The sequence below is a fragment of the Colossoma macropomum genome, unplaced genomic scaffold (genome assembly GCF_904425465.1).
Source record: "Colossoma macropomum unplaced genomic scaffold, Colossoma_macropomum, whole genome shotgun sequence".
In the NCBI taxonomy this organism is placed as follows: domain Eukaryota; kingdom Metazoa; phylum Chordata; class Actinopteri; order Characiformes; family Serrasalmidae; genus Colossoma; species Colossoma macropomum.
Window position 1 is genome coordinate 1583237 of NW_023496050.1, and position 20556 is coordinate 1603792.

At 37.4% G+C, this 20556-nt stretch overlaps 1 protein-coding gene across 1 annotated transcript in view; it reads left to right on the top strand.

The window, feature by feature from the left end:
- LOC118804496 (GTPase IMAP family member 8-like) overlaps positions 1 to 10528 on the top strand; it is a 28922-nt gene extending 18394 nt beyond the window's left edge. Inside the window, exons 5-6 of the mRNA XM_036564983.1 lie at positions 9805 to 9844; positions 9922 to 10528. Coding sequence (XP_036420876.1) covers positions 9805 to 9844; positions 9922 to 10102 — 221 coding nt within the window. The 3' untranslated portion in view covers positions 10103 to 10528. The remainder of the gene's footprint in view (positions 1 to 9804; positions 9845 to 9921) is intronic.
- The last annotated feature ends 10028 nt before the right edge of the window (positions 10529 to 20556 follow it).

Consider the following 20556-nt stretch of genomic DNA (forward strand, 5'->3'; position numbering starts at 1 on the left):
ACAGACGCTCGCGGATGTAAAAACGACAAGTTTTAATATAATCGAGCAAACAAAGCAAAAAGGGCAGAGCTGAAGTCAGGGTCAAAAACAGGCAGTAAGGTTCAAAACACGGGTCAGTCCAAATCAGGCAACAGTACAAAGGGATCAGGCAAAAGACTAAGTCAAGAAGAACAAAATGTAGGTCAGCAAAACAGAATACAGGCAGTAAGAAAACAAACGCTCAGTAGGTCGTAACAATACAATACTTCACAGTGAACCTAACTCAAGCCCGGGCTTATAAAGGAGACTAACTAGTCATTATGATCAAGTTCACAGGTGTTCTCAGTTAGTACTCTGGGGAGTTTGAGCGCTGATTGGAGCACGGGCGAGAGTCAGGAGTCATGTGATCTCTCCTTGAATTGTGGGCAATGGAGTCCATGTCTGCATCCGAGTCGGAAGGAAGTTGCTCGGTCACGTGACTTCCCTGAGGATTCTGGGAAATGGAGTCCGTCTCCATGTCAAAGTTTGCTGAATGCGTGACACAATCAAGTAGAATATCTGGAAACTTTGTTCTTCACACTAGCTCACAACACATGTACTACTTTTTGCAAAAAAAATTGTACTATTTTTTTAGTGTTTTTATGTTTTTTTGTATTTATTTTAACTATATGTAATTTTATACATGCTCACTGAGAAAAATGATTTTTAAAACTAATAATCTTAGATGCCTAAGACTTATGCACAGTACTGTATTTCCTGTTCAAAACTGTCAATATATGAGTACTAAACTTGTGGTCATGATTTAATCCTCTGTGTTTGCCTTATAATATTCAGCAAACAATTAAGCATACGAAAGCCAAATTTCTCAAAAAAAAATCATGTTATGGTTTTTACAGTTATATTTAAGTGAAAATATGTCTTACTGATAGTAGACAGCATATCTTTCACCCTCCTCTGCTCCTCCATAACTGCTTGCATGTCCAGCATGCATGCATCACATAGTTCCCATGGTCTGTCTTCATTTGATCCACTCGGTGAGATGTTCCACATTCTGGAGATGGACGATGTTCCATGATTTCGGTATCTGCTGAACTTGGATTAGAATGCTTATTCTCTAATGTAGGATTATTATTATGATTTGTATTTCCAACAGAAGGTGGCAGACAAGGTTGAATGTTATTAACAGAGGGACTGAACAGAATTCCCAGAAAGGATTCCTTGGGACTTGGATTATTTGGAATTGCCTGGCCTTTATGTTCATCTAAATTAATGAAATCAGAGTGTTCTTGACTCTGGTCAGAAGCCTCTGGTGGTCTCACAGGTTGTGAATAGACAGGCTGGGTGTTCCAAAGTTGAGTGGAGACTGATGCTGTGTTGGTGCTTTCCTGGTATACAAGGGAGCTTGTACTGGGTTTGTGGAGGTGGAAACCAATTGAGACTCTGCCCCGCAGCTTGGAAAGGTGTCTTTGGATAGGCAGGTGGGACTGTGGAGGGTACTCCCTTTATTTTGTTTTTGTTCAGACAGGCCAATGTAATTGATGAGGGCATTATAGAATTTGCTGTCGGACCACCTTGTAAGAACTTTTCCTCCAGGTTTCAGATCTTTGAAACTGCCAATAGTAGACTCATCCTCTTTTAGTAAATCACAGAATTTGAAAATATTCACTCTGCATCCATCCTCGAATGTCACAAATACAAAAGGCCTAAAAAACAGTATATGAGAAATATATAAAAATAATCAATGTCTGAAATTCCAAAAACTAAAAGGTAAACTTACAGTTAATTAAAGCACAATGTTTTTGTTAACATGAGCATCAGGTTGGTTTTGGTGGGAGTTTCTCAGACCATGTCATACATGAAAAGGTATATCAGTTTACATATTAAACAGGGTAACAACACTTTCATGTCTGAGCGAACAGAAACCCCAGTCAGAGATTTGAATGAATTTGGGACGTTTAGCACCGCAGAATGTGGCTTCAAATTGAGGTTGGGTGACTTTTTGCCAAACTAAACACATGGCAACCCAAAAAATATAGGACAATTTTAAGTCATTTTTAACATATGAATGTAAAAATAATTTATACGTTAATAAAAATAGCTATTGATGTATACTTTTTTTAACAATTTAAACAGTCATTTGACAACAATCATTCTTTGTATGAAAAAAGTGTAAGTTTCATTCATCAGTAATGTAATGGCTGCAAAGACTTGTTTGGAAGTAGATTATTTTATGATAAACATTTGTACAAGTTATTAGTTTTTCAGCTGTCCCAAAGTGTTCGAACTATTAGACTGTTTTGTTAATGCTACTGTTAATACTACTAACTTTAGGGTGGAGTACTGATGTGCATTCAACCAAAACTGGCCAAAATTAACATGAGGCTGGAGACGTACTCTTTTAGGTGATGTCAGTGGTATAAAGATGCTAAAACTGAGACACTTCACTGCCTTCTCAGTCACGTACTTTACAACATGTCCATGGCAACGCGCTCGTGTTTAGAAGCAAGTAATATACATACTTACTTTCAAATATTAGCAAAACCGACACGTTTACAGTCCTGCAAAACCATACAAGTGGACATTATCTGAATTGTCTATATATTTTATCCGTCTTCCCGTGATGAAACGTCGCTGGTTTATACAAATAAAATGAATTCATGTATGTGTTAGATGTACAGCTATTAAGGTGAATAAAATGGCCCAGGTAAAATACTTCACAACATCAAAACTGGAAAGGCTCTTAGTCCTAGATGAGAAATGGCTGAGTTCATTCTGAGACTTCTGTCTTTGGTAAACAAGTGTAACAGTATTTAGGCAAATCTGAGCACAATGTGAGACTTTATTGAGATCTGCACTAAAACACAAGATCTCCTTTGTCTTTCCATCTGATCTCATTGTTGTCTAGGAGAAACTACAGAGAAGTTAACGAAAACCTGAGAAGCTAGATAGCTAGTGATTTCAGTATTCGAATAACATTACTGGCACCTTAAATAGTTGGCCGAGTGCTCCAGCACCTTTGCACATCCCTAGTCTACATTAGCTAACCTTTTATGAGCAGATACAGTTGCCAAATGGTGGATAATTTTGTATTTTAAAAAATATACATAGCTATTGGGCATTTGTGTGCTAAAAACTGTTAAAAGGTTATATCGCTAACGTTAGCTTAGCAACATCGCTAGCCAGGTAGCCAACAAATCATTATGTAGCTATGCCACTAGATTAACATTAGCTAACTAGCTGGCAAAAACATGACTTACTGTAGTCCCTGTCTGTTGGACCAAAAACTCAGATTTTTAAACAAGTGCTGCTAAATAACAATACACATACAATATCTCATGTTTTTTGGCTACTTACCTTGTACTTTGACTTCCCGCCAGATTTTTTTTCACCAGCGTTGTTTGTTGACTGCTCTGCCAGGAGGACATGAACTTGAACTGGCTAATCCCAGCAGTTTTTGGTCGACCATTCAAATTCCCTGATGCTGTTAATGGCCAATCGGAATCACGAGAGGCTTTTTTCTATTCTTTGATTGGAAGATGACAGATGACAACAAAAGGCGCGTTCACAGATCTGTCTTATGCCTCGGAACTCCGACCAGGGCACACGATCTTCTAAAGAAACAGCTTATGAAATGAATGTTTCGCTTTATTGTTGCTGCTTTGTAATATTTATAAGATCGTCATTTTAGAATAATACCCCACCCTCTTTTTTAGCTAGGTGATGCGCAAATACCTGTTTGTTGTAAACGTGTATCTGATTGCAAGTTTACGGGCACAGAGACTCATTTTCAGCTGAAACAGCCGCTAGCTGCTTATTCCACATACCAACTGATGTTAACTAACCTGTTTCACTCATGCAGTGTTCAATATGTTGTCTAGAGCAGTGGTTCAAGTGTGCTCCTGGAAAATCACTGCTGCATATTTTAGTGTTTTCTCAGTTCTCTATTTGTATCTTCACGTTTATTAATATCTCATACATGATTACTCTGTTTAAATCCTTCCATCTTGTTGCTGGTCATCCTCTTCCTCTTAATTTAATCTGTTCCAAGCATAATTGTCCAAAATAAGAGAGCTTCAGTTTGGTTATCTGGGCTCCCAATGAGAAAAGATTATTTATTTGATCAAGAACACTGCAACATCGCTGGTTTATACAAATAAAACGAATTCATGTATGTGTTAGATGTACAGCTATTAAGGTGAATAAAATGGCCCAGGTAAAATACTTCACAACATCAAAACTGGAAAGGCTCTTAGTCCTAGATGAGAAATGGCTGAGTTCATTCTGAGACTTCTGTCTTTGGTAAACAAGTGTAACAGTATTTAGGCAAATCTGAGCACAATGTGAGACTTTATTGAGATCTGCACTAAAACACAAGATCTCCTTTGTCTTTCCATCTGATCTCATTGTTGTCTAGGAAAAACTACAGAGAAGTGAAGGAGTTCTCTTTTTCTTTCCTCTGGGAAAAAACTAAATGCAGTGATGTGCAAATCATTTAAACCCTATATTTCATTGAAAATAGAACAAATACAACATATCAAAAGTTGAAACTTCATTGGTTTTTGAAAAATATATGCCCATTTTGAATTTGATGCCAACAACATGTTCCAAAAAAGTTGACATGGGGCAACAAAAGGCTGGTAACGTTGTGTAATACTAAAAAAAATACCTGGTGGTTAATTGGCAAAAGGTCAGTAAAATGAATGGGCATAAAAGAGAATCCCAGAGAGGCTGAGTCTTTCAGAAGTAAAGATGAGGAGGGGTTCACCACTCTATGAAAGACTGCACGATCAAATAGTGCAACTATTCAAGAATAACATTTCTCAATGTAAAATAGCAAAGAAGTTTTGCTTTTCATCATCTATGGTACATAATAAGGCGGCACGGTGGCGCAGTGGGTAGCGCTGTCGCCTCACAGCGAGAAGGGCCTGGGTTTGATTCCCGGCCGGGTGACCAGGGTCGTTTCTGTGTGGAGTTTGCATGTTCTCCCCGTGTCTGCATGGGTTTCCTCCCACAGTCCAAAAACATGCAATCAGGCCAGCTGGACATGCTAAAATTGCCCCTAGGTGTGAATGTGTATGTCTGTCTGTCTGCCCTGCGATGGACTGGCGACCTGTCCAGGGTGTATCCTGTCTTCCGCCCAATGACAGCTGACAGGACCCCACCATGACCCAGAAGGATAAGTGGTTTAGATGATGGATGGATGGCACATAATAACATTAAAAGATTCAGAGAATCAGGAGAAATCTCTGTATGCAAGGGACAAGGCCAAAAAACAGTATTGGCCATGCAAGGGACAAGGCCAAAAAACAGTATTGGCCATGATCTTTGGGCCCTCAGTCAGCACTGCATTAAAAACAGACATCATTCTGTAGTGGAAATCACTGCATGCGCTCAGGAACACTTCTGAAAACCACTGTCTTTGAACACAGTTCGTTGCTGCATCCACAGATGCAAGTTAAAACTCTAAAACACAAAGAAGAAACCATACATAAACAGGATCCAACCAATAATGCCGCCTTTTCTGGGCCTGAGCTTACTTAAAATGGACTGAGGGGAAGTGGAAAAGTGTCCTGTGGTGAATGTTTTTTTTTTTAAATCATTACCACTGTGTCCTCTGGGCTAAAGACCACTCAGCTTGTCATCAGTGCACAGTTAGTGTGCCAGTATTCATGATGGTATAGGGGTGCATTAGTGTGCATGGCATGGGTGACGTGTACATCTGTGAAGGCACCATTAATGCTGAATGATTTTGGCAACATATGCTGCCATCCAGACGATGTCTTTTTCAAGGAAGGCCTTGATTATTTCAGTGAGACAGTGCCAAACCACATTCTGCATGTATTACAACAGCATGGCTTCGTATTAAAAGAGTCCGGGTGTTAAACTGGCCTGCCTAGCATCAAATTCAAAATGGGCATACATTTTTCAAAAAACAATAAAATGTCCCAATTTCATCATTTGATATGTTGTTTTTGTAGTATTTTCCTTTAAAAATATGGTTTTCATGATTTGCATTTAATTGCATTCTATTACATTCTGCACAGCGTCCCAACTTTCTTGGAAATGGGGTTGTAAAACCTTATAATTCTGCAATGATCACTAATATTAATATCCCATACTTAGCAGAAAAAAAATAATAAAATTTATATTTTTGCCTATGCTTTAATTTTAGTTTATTTCATTGGTACGCATTTCTCTGCCTCTAAACCTGACCCATCATGCCAGTTGGTTTCTCTTTCAGTGACTGAGAGGCTGAACTTGGTGCTGTGTGCATAACAGAGCAGTGAAGTCTTCCTTATCAGATCTCATACTGGGTCAAAGAGAGCTCAGTCCAGAGTCCAGCTCAGTGTGTGTGATGAGGGTGGGAGAAGTGTGTGGACGTCTGATCACTCTGGTGGAGATGCCAGCCCTCTACAACACTCAGCTCTCAGAGGAGGAAGTGATGCAGGAGACTCACCGCTGTGTCTCTCTCTGTGTTCCTGGAGTTCATGCTTTTCTTCTCATTGTTTCTGGGGGACGCCTCACTGATGACGACAAAGCAGAAATAGAGAAGATCCAGAGAATATTCAGCTCCGAAGTCAATGATTATTTAGTAGTTCTGTTCACCATGGAAAATGTTACAGAACAAAACCCAGAAACAAAGAATCTTGTCAGTTGTGGACAAAGATCTATAATAGTGGAAACAAAAATGGGCGGAAACCCCAAACAAGTTTCAGAGCTGTTGGAGGAAATTAAAAGACCAACTGAACCCAAGCATTATTCTCTCCACACGTATATGAAAGCTCAAGAGGAGAGAATCCGACATGAACTAGAGGAGAAGATAATCAAGGAGTTAAAACAGGAGAGGCAGTCAGAAGGTGGGTGGTTTGATTGTTTAATAGATCCTCTAATTAGACCACATTGGGTTTATGTGCACAATGTGAACTTTATTATTTTGTCCTCTGCAGTGTATCCCTTAGATGTTTTTTTTTTGCCTACTAATGTTGTCCATTAAATGTGTGCAAGGCTGAGACAGTATCATGGAAAGTTATGGAAAGTTTATGGAAAGTCATCAGAGAGTGAACTCTTTACACAATGTATTTTCAAGAAATTGAAAAGAAACTTCATTTATACTTGAAGAATCCATGTACAACTGAATGCTTTACAGTTTATACTTAGCCTAATAACAATTTATAGTTTACATATGTCAGTCAAAATGTGTAAGAATATTTTATAACACTTTACTATAGGGCAGTGTTCATAAGGCTATATGACACCCACATAAGCCCTTAATGACAGAGTTCTTCAAATGACATAGACCTTCATAAACATGTATAGACACTTATTCCACAAGTCATCATTTGCCATAAAAGTTATATTTGTCAGCTTTGATGTCAAGTTGACATGACAGCTATGTCAGAAGGAAAAAACACTTTTTTATAGCCCCTGAAGTTCTAGGTCCTAACCAGGTGAGTGTGAGGTACACATTACCTGATACAGGCATCAAATTTGTAATTCGCATATATTTACAAAAATCAATAAAGTTGATAAGGTAAAATATTGCATATCTTTGTGTTGTTGAGACAGTTTAAGAATCATTTTTCTGTTTTTATTTTCATTTTACCTTTGTCCTAACTATTTTGAAATTGGGTTTGTACTTACAAGTAATTTTCTATTACATTACATTGTATGTTTCAGGTATGTACAGCACAGAATTTAGTAGTAAATATGTAGCACTTACAAATAATACAATGAAACACACGGGCCTGTATCAGGTTATCTGTGGGCTAGCTCAGCAGAGTACTGTCCAAACAGAAATCCTTATGTTCCCACTGTGGGTTCAGGGATGTGGGCCAACTGTGGGCTGACCTACAGTGTCCCAATAAAGGGTTATCTGCTGGCTAGCCCTAGCCTGCACAGCCTACCGATAGTGCTCAGTGGGCCCACACTGGCATGTTTACAGTGGTTTCATAACCATACCTGATCTAGGATAAGCCACAACATAATGGTAAATGGTAAGTTGTGTCTGTATTGTGATGTGAGATGAATGAGCAAGGAAAAACAAGAACAATGCATTGGCAAAATAGAAATGTTTTGTACTTAAGAATGCTTATTTCTGTAGGTGTCATCTGTTATAAAGGTTACTTTACTTAACTTTGATCAAAATTTGCAGATGTAATCTTTATTACAGATAAGGCCTATTGGAGTAAGCATTTATAAACATTTATGTGGGTTATATCAGTTCTCATTACAAGCAAATGTAGGTGTCATGTAGCCTTATAAACAGCAACCTAGAGTAAAGTGTTTCCCTGAGCTCTGTCTACTTTACTATTTGCCTTTACTCTTTTGGGTTATTCCATGCTTTACAGATAATCTGTATAGCGATTATTGTATTTCTGGAAATGACTGTTGCTGTAGGTGTGTTTGTAGTCATGGGAGGTGGGGAAGCTACTTTTTTGTTTTTTTTTGGAGGGGATGGTATTTTGGTTAACTTTTTTGGGGAATTTGTTTATTTTGTTTGTGGGTAACACATGTCTTAAATCTTGTCAGCTGTGTATTGAAGGTCACCACTTTAGTACAGTGCATTTCCATTTTTGCCTTACTTCTGTGCTGATTTTGCCTTTTCCAATTCAGTATTTCATGTCTCACTACAATAAGGCACTAAACTTTTCCATTTATCTGTGGTTTAACCTAAAAGCAAATCCATGACACTATGTACAGTTATACAGACAGTTGTGCAGACAAGAAAACAAGTTACACACAAGGTTACACTATTTTACAGAACTTACCAGGATGTACCTAGAGATGTGTCTAGTTAAGTTTTTGCATACGTTAACAAAAAGAGCAGAAGTATTTACTGTATACCTACTATGTGCTAGGTTACAGTTCATTTCAATTCTTGAATAAAGGTAATTACTCTATCTTATTCTGTACTTCTCTATCACATATGCATGTATTTACTGAAGCAGTTTATAGTACTTTGCACTATTTTGTAAGTTATAAATATATACACCAGGTACTACATGTTATCTATTAAATAAGTACTGCACCTTAAAAGTATACTCTTATCACCTCTTAAAAATAAATAGTGATCTGGACAGCTAAGTAAAATATTGCAAATGGTTTGGGAAAACAATCTTTGTCAAACTAATTATGCACATGCAAGACAAACATGATTTTTATATGGTCATTTGTAAACACTATGTATCTACTATGGCCCTGATCATTCCCTGAGGGGGGGGTGGAGACTTTGTTGGCCTGTCAGCATGTGTTTCTCATTGTACCACAGATTTAGGCTGCACACAGCAATGAAGTTATGACCCTCTGAAATACACAAATTATTTGTTATTATTTGAATAAAACACACCAAAAACACACAAACCCATAAACCTATATTGCTTTGTTAGCATAACAAAAGTGGAAGTCCTACTGTTACCCGTCATAGCTCCAGAGTAGAATTGTGAGCTTGTTTTTCCTCAAATCTCTCAATTAGCTAATTGGCCGCCATACCAGATGTCGCTAGATGAAGCCCATTGGGTCATCTTTCTTAATGTTGTTGTATGTTGTTGACATTAAATACTGAAGACCACACTCAGGTCTCTGCTCTACTGGAGAAGATTGACGCCATGGTGACAGTGAATGGAGGGAGCTGCTACACTAATGAGATGTTCCAGCAGGTAGAGAAAGCTCTATAGGAAGAACAGGAGAGAATTCTGAAGGAGAGAAATGAGGAGACAGAGAGAGAGAAAGAAGAACTGAAAAAGAAACTTGAAGCTGAAATGGGGAAAATGAAGATGGCAATTGAAGAGGAACAACAAAAACAAGAGATAGAAAGGAAAATAAGAGAGGAGGAATTTAAAGAAAAAGTAAAGCAGATCAAAAAAGAGTTTGCAGAGAGAACGATTAAGGGAGAGACAGAGAGGAAGATCAGAGACAGAGAGAGCAGGAGGAGGAGGAAAGAAGAACGAAAGAAGAAGAATGGAAGAAGAAACAGCAAGAGGAAATGGAGAAGATTGAGAAAGAAAAGAAAGAAACAATACAGAAACAGAGAGGTCACCAAAAGAAATTACAGGAGTATGAACAGAAGATAGCAGAGGAGGAGAAGAGACAAAAAGGAGAAAATCAAACACGCAGAGGAAAATAAAAGGAAGGAGCAAGTAGATCTGCAGTTAACTCCGCAGAGAGTGGGAGAAGAGGAAGCAGGAGGAGGATAAGAGGAGAGAAAAAAGGAAGTCTCTGGAAAATAAGTGGATATTTCAGAAAAATCAGATACAGCAACAATATGAAGATGAGAGAAAAACACAGCTGGAGAGAAGAGCCGTGGAAGAAGAAGAAACAGAAAGAGGAAGAAGAGAAGAAAAGAACAGAGAATGAAGCAAATGAAAAAATAAAGCAAATGCAAATGAGAATTCAGAGATAAAATTAGGCAAGAGAAGAACTACATCAAAAACAACTGGCTTACATCAGAGAGATGCCCGAGCTACAAATGGAGAAACTGCATAAAGAGACTGAACTAGCAGCAAAAAAAGAAGCTGAGAAAGAATCCTGTTACAAGCTTGATAGAAAGTTTACAGAAGCACAAGATGCAGATGCAGAAGCTCAGAATGCCAGTTCAGGTAGAGGCATTGGTGCAGCTATGAACTGGGTATGGGGTCTTATTTTTTAAGAATAAGCAACAGTATATCATTTGCAGTAGGAACTCACCATGAACTTTTAAACATAAAGGTTCCAAAATTACTTCTTTGGAGAGATGCCATAGGAAAGAGGTTCTCAATCCTAGTCCTGGACAGTGTTTATTTTTCATGTCTCTTAATTTAGTCAATGTTGTCTTTTGATGTAAAATAGACTTTTAAAGTTTAACCTATTATATCATATTGATTAATTGTAGTCTGGTTTAGTCTGACTAACATAGAAAATTATTTACGTTGACAAAAAGTAGTACCAATTTAGTTGAGATTATAGTATATGAAATTGTCCATATTTGTCTTAAGTATTAAATTGATATATCAATTTAGTTATATCAATCATTAACATGAAATATTTACCAATATTTACAAATAAACAAATGTAAACAATCCTTACATCTCAGTAAAAGTATTCTTACGGAGGTGGATTGATTCTAAAAGAAACTTTTTGTTTCTTTTCAAGTTATTTTTCCAACAATAAGCAAAACAAAATGCATTTATTTCTCATAATTGAAGTGGTAACACTTTACATTAAGGTTTGCAAGTCAATTGATAAAGATATATGCTGATATATCCTAATGAGTAATTAAATATTCATTAGGTATATGGATAACACTTGACTCACCTCGTTACTGATACCTTAATGTCTTTTTCTTTTTTCTTTCAAGTAAAGAGGAAAGTAAACACATATCATATTAACATTTATTCCAAAAGATTCTACACAAACCAACAGAAATAAAGAAGTTAGTTTTTTTTGTCAAAACTACACCCTTGCACATCTCAACCAATGACAGGTTGTTTAGGGAGCCAGGAGTGTGTTTTCCATGGTGTTGCTCCAAATAGAACTCTTTTGGCACCTTTAAGATAATAAGATGATAGTGTGACAAATATGCACATACTATCAGTATTTCATTCTGTTGTTGTCAACATGTCTTTGAATAAGCAGCCTGTGTTTTAGGCCTAACATGTATAACCCCAAAATGAAGAGAATGAGATGCTACTTTAACACACGTTATTTTAGAAATTCCATATGTGTGTAACTATCAGTTAACTGTGTGCTTAATTACTAATTTACTAAGTGCTTAATCAGTAACTAAATAATAACTAATGCTTAATGAACACTTAATTAATTTATAAATAACAAGTACTTGAAGGCTTAGTGGCAACACATTTGCTCATTAATAAGGTTTTACCAGCGTGTTTTACCACTTTGTGAGGACTTACAGGAAACTCTCTTTGGAGGTGATGTTAAAGCAGAGCCAGTGTAACTGTACAGGACTATTTTCAGCCTGCTGTAAAGGCGGTAGCAACTGTTGTGAAATAAAGCTAAGTCTGTGGCTTGCATTCAGCTTTCTGACAGTGAAAAGCATGCATTACCTACTTTAATGCCATGTGAGTTTTTAATATATTTGATCTAACACAACTTAAATAAAAAAAAAAACAGATACTGTGATTATCCTTTATGATCTTACTTTTGTTTTGTCATATTTTCATCATCAGTAAGTGCAAATTAAAATCACTTTAATGTTGTCAATGAGCAGTTTTGTGTTTTCTCATTGACATTTTTTTTTTGTCACAAAATAAAAAAAAACAAAAACAAACAACTCTTCATCAACAAGCTTTGTCATCAGTTATTCCATTTACAAGACTAACACTGGCCCTGGAGTTCCACTGACCTACACATTTTAAGTTGTCCCCACTCTCAAAACACTAGATGCATCTACTGCTTAGTGTTTTAGCACGGAAAACACTGCAAAATGCAAGATTCCAGGATTCAGAAGCACTGATCTAGAAGAATCACTCTTGGTGTATTAGGAACCTTTCTATCAATATTTCTATAATGTTCCATTTATCTAAATGAGATGTGAAACTATGGAGAACTTTTTTCCTCAGTGTCACGTAAAAAGATTCTAGAACAGGTTCTCTTTGCACCATACATCAAAACTAAGAATCCAGTTCCAGTGCCGACCATGGGCCAGCAGTGCCATATCTCTGCCAGAAGTGGCCCACATCCGCATGCTTTCTGGGACACGTCTTCAGTTTGAAAGTAAAAATTTATATTGATGCAAGTATAAATTAGTGAAAGTTACTCAGGAGTAACAAGGCAGTGAGTTAACACATTATTTTCGCTTTAGAAAGGAAATGAAGATTTTAGTGAATACATTTGTATTTTGCAGTTCCATGTTCAGAAGCTAAGAGTTTGTAGTTTCCTGATTTAATGAAACACAGGTAGGGAAGAAAGGTAAGGTAAATAATTATGCCTTTAATTGTAAATCCCTTTATCACTGTTTATACACATGGTGTAAAAACACCTCTTAAAATAGTATGAATCACTTAGAAACGTTGCTTTGCATATCATTTTATGGGCAGTAAATTACTCAAATATGAACAGTCATTTGACTTGAAGTCTCAAACAGTGTGTTGGTGGGACAGGACAATTTTACCAGGCCATTATACTCATTGTCACGCATCCACCAAACTCCCTTGTGGATTCGGACTCAATCTCCCAGAATCCTCTGGGAGATCACATGACTTCCGAGCTTCCCGTAGGCAATAACACTGAGACGGACTCAATTTCCCAAGAACCTCTAAGGAATCACATGACTTCTCACATGACTCCGCGCTCCTATCAGCGCTCTAGATCTCCGGAGTATTGATGTGAATGACCTGTGTTAGTTGTCATATGACACAGTTAGTTTAGTATATAAGCCCGGGCTTTAGCTTAGTAAAGTTGCAAGGTATTGTATCCACTATTGTGATCTACTGAGTGGTTTTCTTTTGTTGTGTATTCCGTGTATGATTTTTGCCTTTCGTTTTCTCGACTCTGCCCTTTTTACTCTGCCCTTTGGATTTGTTTGCACTGATTCTGATCTTGGATTTTGACCAATTGCCTGCACCTTCGACCACGCTTCTGCCTTTCTCTTCTTGGATTTGATGCATTGTCTGATGTATGTCTGTGTGTATTTCTTGTGCCTTCTGGATCCGAACACTGCCTGGTTTTTGACGACGACTTTGAACCTTGTTCCTATCAGTAAAGCCCTTTCTGTAAGTTACATCTGCGAGCGTCTGACTCTGCTTGAAACCTTACACTCATCCATTCCCTGTAAATGCTTGACAACCATGTTAATGTAACTAGACTGTAATGTCTTTAACTGCAATTCAAAGATCTACATAAAAAGTCAGGTTAACAAAGCTTTCATCACTTTTGAGGTGAAGGCAAAGCAAGACAAACTTATAAAGCACATTTCTTACAAAATTATCAGCACCCTGAGTGAGGAAAGTCAAAGAGTTACCTGTCACTGGATGAATGGCAGCCGTAACTTGATTTTTGACTTTGAAGCAACGCAAATTAAATAAACAAACAAACAAACAAACAAACAAAAAATTTAATCTTTCTTTGGGATAACAGTGCATATAACATTTAAACTCAGAGTGTCAATTAAACAGGATAAACAATGCAGAATTATACTTGTGCCTTCTCCAGTACCTCTAAAGTAATTGGGATAATAGTGTTAGCCTTTAATCCTAAAAGAGTTAAACTTAGGATAAATAATGTAGCAGTGTATAGACTGTTGAATTAAGACTCAGGCACAAAGAAAACAGAGTGAACAGGAGAAAGAATATCATAGTGCAAAATACAAATGCTCAAGAACAAACAAATAATTAAAAATAAGTTGAAAGTCTAGGCAGAAAGTGTCAAAACTCTTTCGGTCCAAAGAGGCAAAGCAAGGTCATTTTTATTTTGGCTCTCTAGAAATGAAGTGTTTCACTATTTTGAAAGTTGTTCAAAATAAAAACGTAGGACTTTTATTCTGAAAAAAATGTCTCTTGCTGAAATGACATTGTAGTCTATATCAATATCATGGAAAACATGTATAGTTTATGAATGTTGATTTAACCATTCATGAACATGTTATGAAGTGTTTATGTAGGATATTATGAATGTGTCATGTACACACCCTTCAAATAAAGTGTTACCTAAAAGTCTTCCTGGACAGCCATACACCCATGTGTCCTTCATTTGAAGCCACTTTGGCAGGTATTTCAAGCAGCATATATACTTCGGCCTATTGCTGCCATACATCAGAGTGTCTAATATATACTGTTTAATATAATATTCTTTGTACAGAAACCCTCAATGCTTATTCTAAAGAAGATATCCTAACTACCATTACTTTCACATGTATGTAACCCAGTATAATTAACCATAGGTAGCAAGCTATTAGAAAATAGTTCTTCAGGGTCTAGGATCACTACCGGTTAATTAGGCAGCGTCCCGCGTTCGTTCTCACCAAAAGAAATTAAATTGAAGACACAATAAATAACTTTGGCTCTGTTATTTCTTTGACGGCTGATGGAGAAAGTCCTATTTTGCACAATAGCACACAAGACAACAGAATGATTTTTGTGAAGTTGTTATTATTAAAAAATCAATAATAACAGGTACAAACCGTGGCAACACGAATATAAACAATAGCTGTATGAATAGCCAAAAAAAAATTGCTGCAGCTTAAGCTCCTTGGTTTAAAATGGACCAAGTTTGTTCAGTTCGAATTTGCGTCCTGAATTAGTTTGCGGTGTGGAACAGTCTTACTGTGGAGGTGTGAGCTAGCTGAAGTCCCTTTGGAGGTAAGGAACCACGCTGGAGCAGAAGGCAAATCCAGATGTGCGATGGATGGTGGCAGTTCGACGCAATGGCTCCTCTCTCTCTCTCTCTCTCTCTCTCTCTCTCTCTCTCTCTCTCTCTGACTCTCTCTCTCTAATATAAAGAATAATACAATTTTCAAAAACAATGAATAGGCTTGCTGAAGAACACAGTGAACATCATCATCATGCTGGACGTGAGTCTTCACGGGCAGCCACCGGACCTTTTACTCTCTTGACGCCAAACTGCATAACACATATGACCTAACGAGGGCGCTGTGGTTCAGCTTAAGGAACTGCAAAACAGTTCGTGGAGAGAATCTGGCCAAAGTATGTGTCTGAAAATAAATTAAAAGTCCTGTACAAACCAAAGAGACAATAATAAAATAATAAGAAATAATAACAACAAAATAAAGCCACTTTATAGGTGGGTTACATGTACATGTCTGAAATCTAAATGACAGGCACTTATTTGCTGATACTTTATACCAAGAGCGAGAAGCACATTTTTTAATGTCATGAGTATCACACAGTAGAAAAAATGCTTTAATTTAAATCTAAAACTTCAGAAGTTTACTAATGGCCCAAAACATATAAGGCATGAATAAATGATCAAGAATATGGTGCTTTGGCCTTTCATCAAAGTCAGGAAAAGCGGCAGTAAGTGGTGGATAATTAGAAAGATAAGCAGCGGTATTTCCTCTCTAAATTCCTTTGAAACAACAATGTCAACAGCTTTTCCGTCTCACGTTCTTGTCAAATAAAACTTAACAGTATGATAAAAAGTCAAGAAAACACTCACAGTTAAAGGTTGTTCTGAAGTGTGTACATGCTGTGTGGATCCTGCTCCAAGCTCCAAGAGCACATTGTGAATGGCATCAAAAGTGTACTTAAGATATTCTGGAAAAGGTTTAGGTTATAGGCAAGGCCAAAAATACATGCCAAGCCTGTAGAGATGTCTGAGAGTTCTTTGCCAACAATAGGCTCCTCCAACACAACAGCCTTGTTCCACACCTTTGGTGAAACCCTTCAAATGGAGACGCCCCACTGTGCATCATGTAATTCACGTGGCCAATGAAATTCTCCAGGAAGTTGCTCAGCATCCAAAAAAGGGAAGAATTGCAGAGCATCAAGGTTTCATGAGGGTGAGGAATCATACAGCTTTTTAGTGTGCAGTTGTCATGTATGGTTGCCATATTGGAATTAAAGCTCCAGGTGAGCCTGATGAACAGCATTACAGAAAGAGGAAGCTCTACCCATCTGTACAGCTGCAGGCCATATGTGATCATCAGGTAAAGTTTTCGATGTTTTTTATAGGCTTTCCTGCATTAGTATGTCCATTGCCACAATACTCTCTACCAGCAGTAAGCTTTCCCACCCAGAGGCTACATATTTCTTGGTGTTTTGGGTTATCCCTGCATCGCAAAGCATCCGATTGCCCTCATCACTCTTTTTAATAATCTTGTAAGAGGAGAAGAGCGGGTAACATTCAACAGGTATCATGTAAGAGCATGTTATATAACCGAATATGCTTTTGGGAAGCTGAAGACCAGGTGGGGTCCTGCATGCCCTTACAGTCCACCCAGGGTTTGTGCTACAGGGTGATTTCTGCCTGTGTCACCCTACACAGGATTAGTATGGCAGCAGGAGACCTTGTTCACAGGGAGGAGGAAGAGGCAGAAGGATGACAATTTCATATGTTATATTTACATTGTGGAAAAAATATATCTTGGAAAGTGAAATTTTAAATCTAGTGTAAATATATAATTCTAATTTTAATATTGTTCTGAAAATAGAAGAGTATTACATTAAAATTGCTTGAAACAAGTAAAAATGTCTAGAAACAAGTTAATCAGCTTATTCTTACAGCAATCTCAAAATAAAAATATTATGTTAACAAGTTTTAAAGATATTAACATTTTTTTTTTTTTGCTGTGCTTGGAAAAACATATATTTCAGTACTCATTTTGCTAAACCCCACCCCACAATAGCTTATAGATTTTATCTTAATTAAAAGCTGATGTTAAAATGTTGTTATTATTGCTACATTTAAAAAAAAAATCAAGTTATTTCAAGACAAGATTGACTTTCACTAAAGAAAAATATCACGACACTTTAAAGAACTGGCCTTAATGACTTTACAGTTTACAACTTTACATTTATAAAAAGGTATAGCATTCTTAAGGAAAAGTATTTGTGAAAGGTATAGCATTTTTCTTAATTTAGTACCTTGAATTAAATTATCTACATTATATATATATATATCTATATTACATGGGAGTTCTCCTGAAAGAAACTGAAGAGGCCTTTCAGTCAGTCACTTTCCATGCCAGAGATTGTTTTTCTTAGTGCTGGGAAACTTTTTAGTTAGTTTACTTTTTTTTAGTTAGTTTACTTAGTTAGTTTTTTTTTTGAAAAATTGACAGATAGTGATAAGTTTTCTTTCATTTTTAAATAATTGCATCCTTCTCCTTTCCTGAATTAAAAGAAGTTCCTACACAAATGGTTAAAAACAAGTTGAATTTTTCGTTTTTGGCTCCATTCACTCCCATTCTTTGGGGACTCGCTTGCAGGTGCCCTCTGGCAATTTGTAGTCATGTTTTTGATAAAAGGAGAAAGATAGAAAGTGGGCAGGCTCCACTGTAACCAGCTCTGGCACTCGTACTCCGCCACAGGGATGAAACTACACTGAGTGAGCAAGCCGCAGTGAGAGAATCCCATGCTCTCACACCTTATCTTCCTATCTGGACCCTCCACTGTTTTCTTTAGGAATTTCCTGAGCTTGAGTCCAGTCACGGAATGTCTTCAGGCACTGGTAAGGATCTGATTACTACAAAACTATATTAAAATAGATCTGAAGTATGTCATGTATAAGTTTAACATTAAATCACTTTAAGTATCATGTCTAAGTATGATTTTAAGACTGAAAAGGCGACATTCCAATTTCATACAATCAGTGGCGGTTGTTTTAAAACTACATGAGAAGCACGGATTACCCTAAAATGTCATCGCCACATGGCACTGAAATGAATAACAACACCTCTGTATTGCTGGCATCTGCTGAAATTCAGTATTTTTAGTGATTGCAAAGTAAAATATCTACTCTAGCTATATCACTGCACTCTGGGGCTGTTTGTTTACTTTATGTGAGCTGCGTCTGATATACAGTATGAATGTATGGAAACCAGTGGAAGTTTGCACATGCGCATATATGACCTGCATAAAAAGTTGATGCTTGCTTGTGGAGCATGCTGTGTTTAGCTAGGCTGGAGAAGACGATATTCTAATGACAGCTAGCTGCCATGGAAAAAAGACCACTCTGTTATCATCTTTAGGTACCGTTTACATTCGGAATGCTGCGAACAGTACTTTTTTTAGTCTCAGAATTGCTGTAACATTACTTTGTCAGTCATCTCCCTCTGAAAACAACCCATAGAAACCATTAAGTGTTTCCGCTGGTTCTTGATGGTTTTGTAATGTGTTTTGGCTTTTTAATGAGTTGATATCACAATGTTAAGGATCCTAATGGTTTAACATGAGACCAGTGGCTGGTTCTAAATGCATTTGGTGGTTTCCTAATGGGATCTAAAGGTGTTCTACAGGAAACTAGTGGTCTCTATTGTAAACCACTAAGCCAATTCACATTAGAAAGCAAAACCATTAGGTTTTGATTCTAATGGTTCTTTTTCAGCAGGGCTATCCAACAGTGCTGTTCTACAAAATCAGTAGTGCAAAGGAAGCAGACAGAGTTAACTCACATTTATAAACAAGATTTTTTTTTTTTTACTGAACTGCTTTGGTCATGTAAAAGCAAAGGGAAATCTTTTAACCACTGTGGGTTACGTCATAACCCAATCAGTTAAGGTTAGATGAGAGGCAGTCATCATCTTTTACATGAGGCTGCTCAGAGGATGATGTGTGTGGATGTTGGCTTGTTGGTAACACCGACCCTATTTATATGTGGTCACTTCATGCATCTTGAGTATCAGGATTATATCTGGATAAGGCCAAGTTACATGAAAAAGTGAGTGTAAACACACCCAAGACGCATTTAAAACAGATACAAATCTGATCACTCAAACAACTTCAGAAGGTGGTCTGAGCCACATTTGAGCCACATGTTATAGCAGTGTAAACACATCCATCTACACATTGGACAACCAAAACCCCTCCCAGTACAACTGAAACTCCTCCCCATGCAATACATTGGTGCCTGAGAAGAAGATAATCATGGAGGACGCACAAGTTTGGGGCCCTGGGTGAAACAAAAATGCTTAACATCAATATGGACAGACACTACTGTGCAAAACAAATTGCAGACGATATATAGGAACAATGCAATGTTCAAACAAATCTCTAAACAGCTTTCAGAGAACGGCTTTCAAAGAACATGGCTGTAGTGCCAATGGAAGATAAAGAACCTGCAACTAACATATAAGAAAGCTAAGAGCAACAACACTATAAGTGTCCACAGATAAACAGTTGGTAATTGGTTCTGGCCAAAGAAAGGATTTGCATATTCCATCCCACACAGCAATCAAATTTCAGTCTGACTGACCAGAGATGCATTTACTACTACCAAGTGTAAATGCATGTGGCTAAAATCTTATCACGATACAATCCAGATACTAGTCACATTAAGTGACAAGGTGTAAACAGGGTCACTGAGAACAGTGAAATATCTTTTCTACCTCTTGATAGCCTAGCCTTGCTCATTCGGACTTCTCAGTCATGTCTGTGGCATGTTAAGGTACTCATGTTTTGCAGTTAGTAATGTTAGCAGGGTAAAATAATATACAAATCTCTTGTTGGCCATTTGAGCTACTAAATGCATCTACTAAATGCTGAATTAAATATCGTTGCTATGCAAAATTCTGAGATGTATCTAGTATAGTGGAATAAACATTTGTCCTTTTTTTCAATGTCAACTGTTAACGTTCCCAGGTTTACATGTGAGAAGGTGATGCTCTGAGAGCAAAATAGCATCAGCTATTTTTGATACACTGGGCCTCAGTGCAAGTCAATGACAGATTCAAATACATGCTATTTTAGTGGAGCAAAGATCAGCGCTTACTGGACGACAGGCTGTTACAATGCCATTATGGGTTTTGCCTGGACAGCATGCTACACTGGGAGTCTGTGAGGCTATTGTGTGCTTTTCACATGTACTTCCTGCATGGAAGCTCAGCTTCTGTATGTTGATGATTGGTGGATCTCTCAAAGGGGCAGGATCTCGAAACAAACTCTAATACAGACATTGTAATGTGTC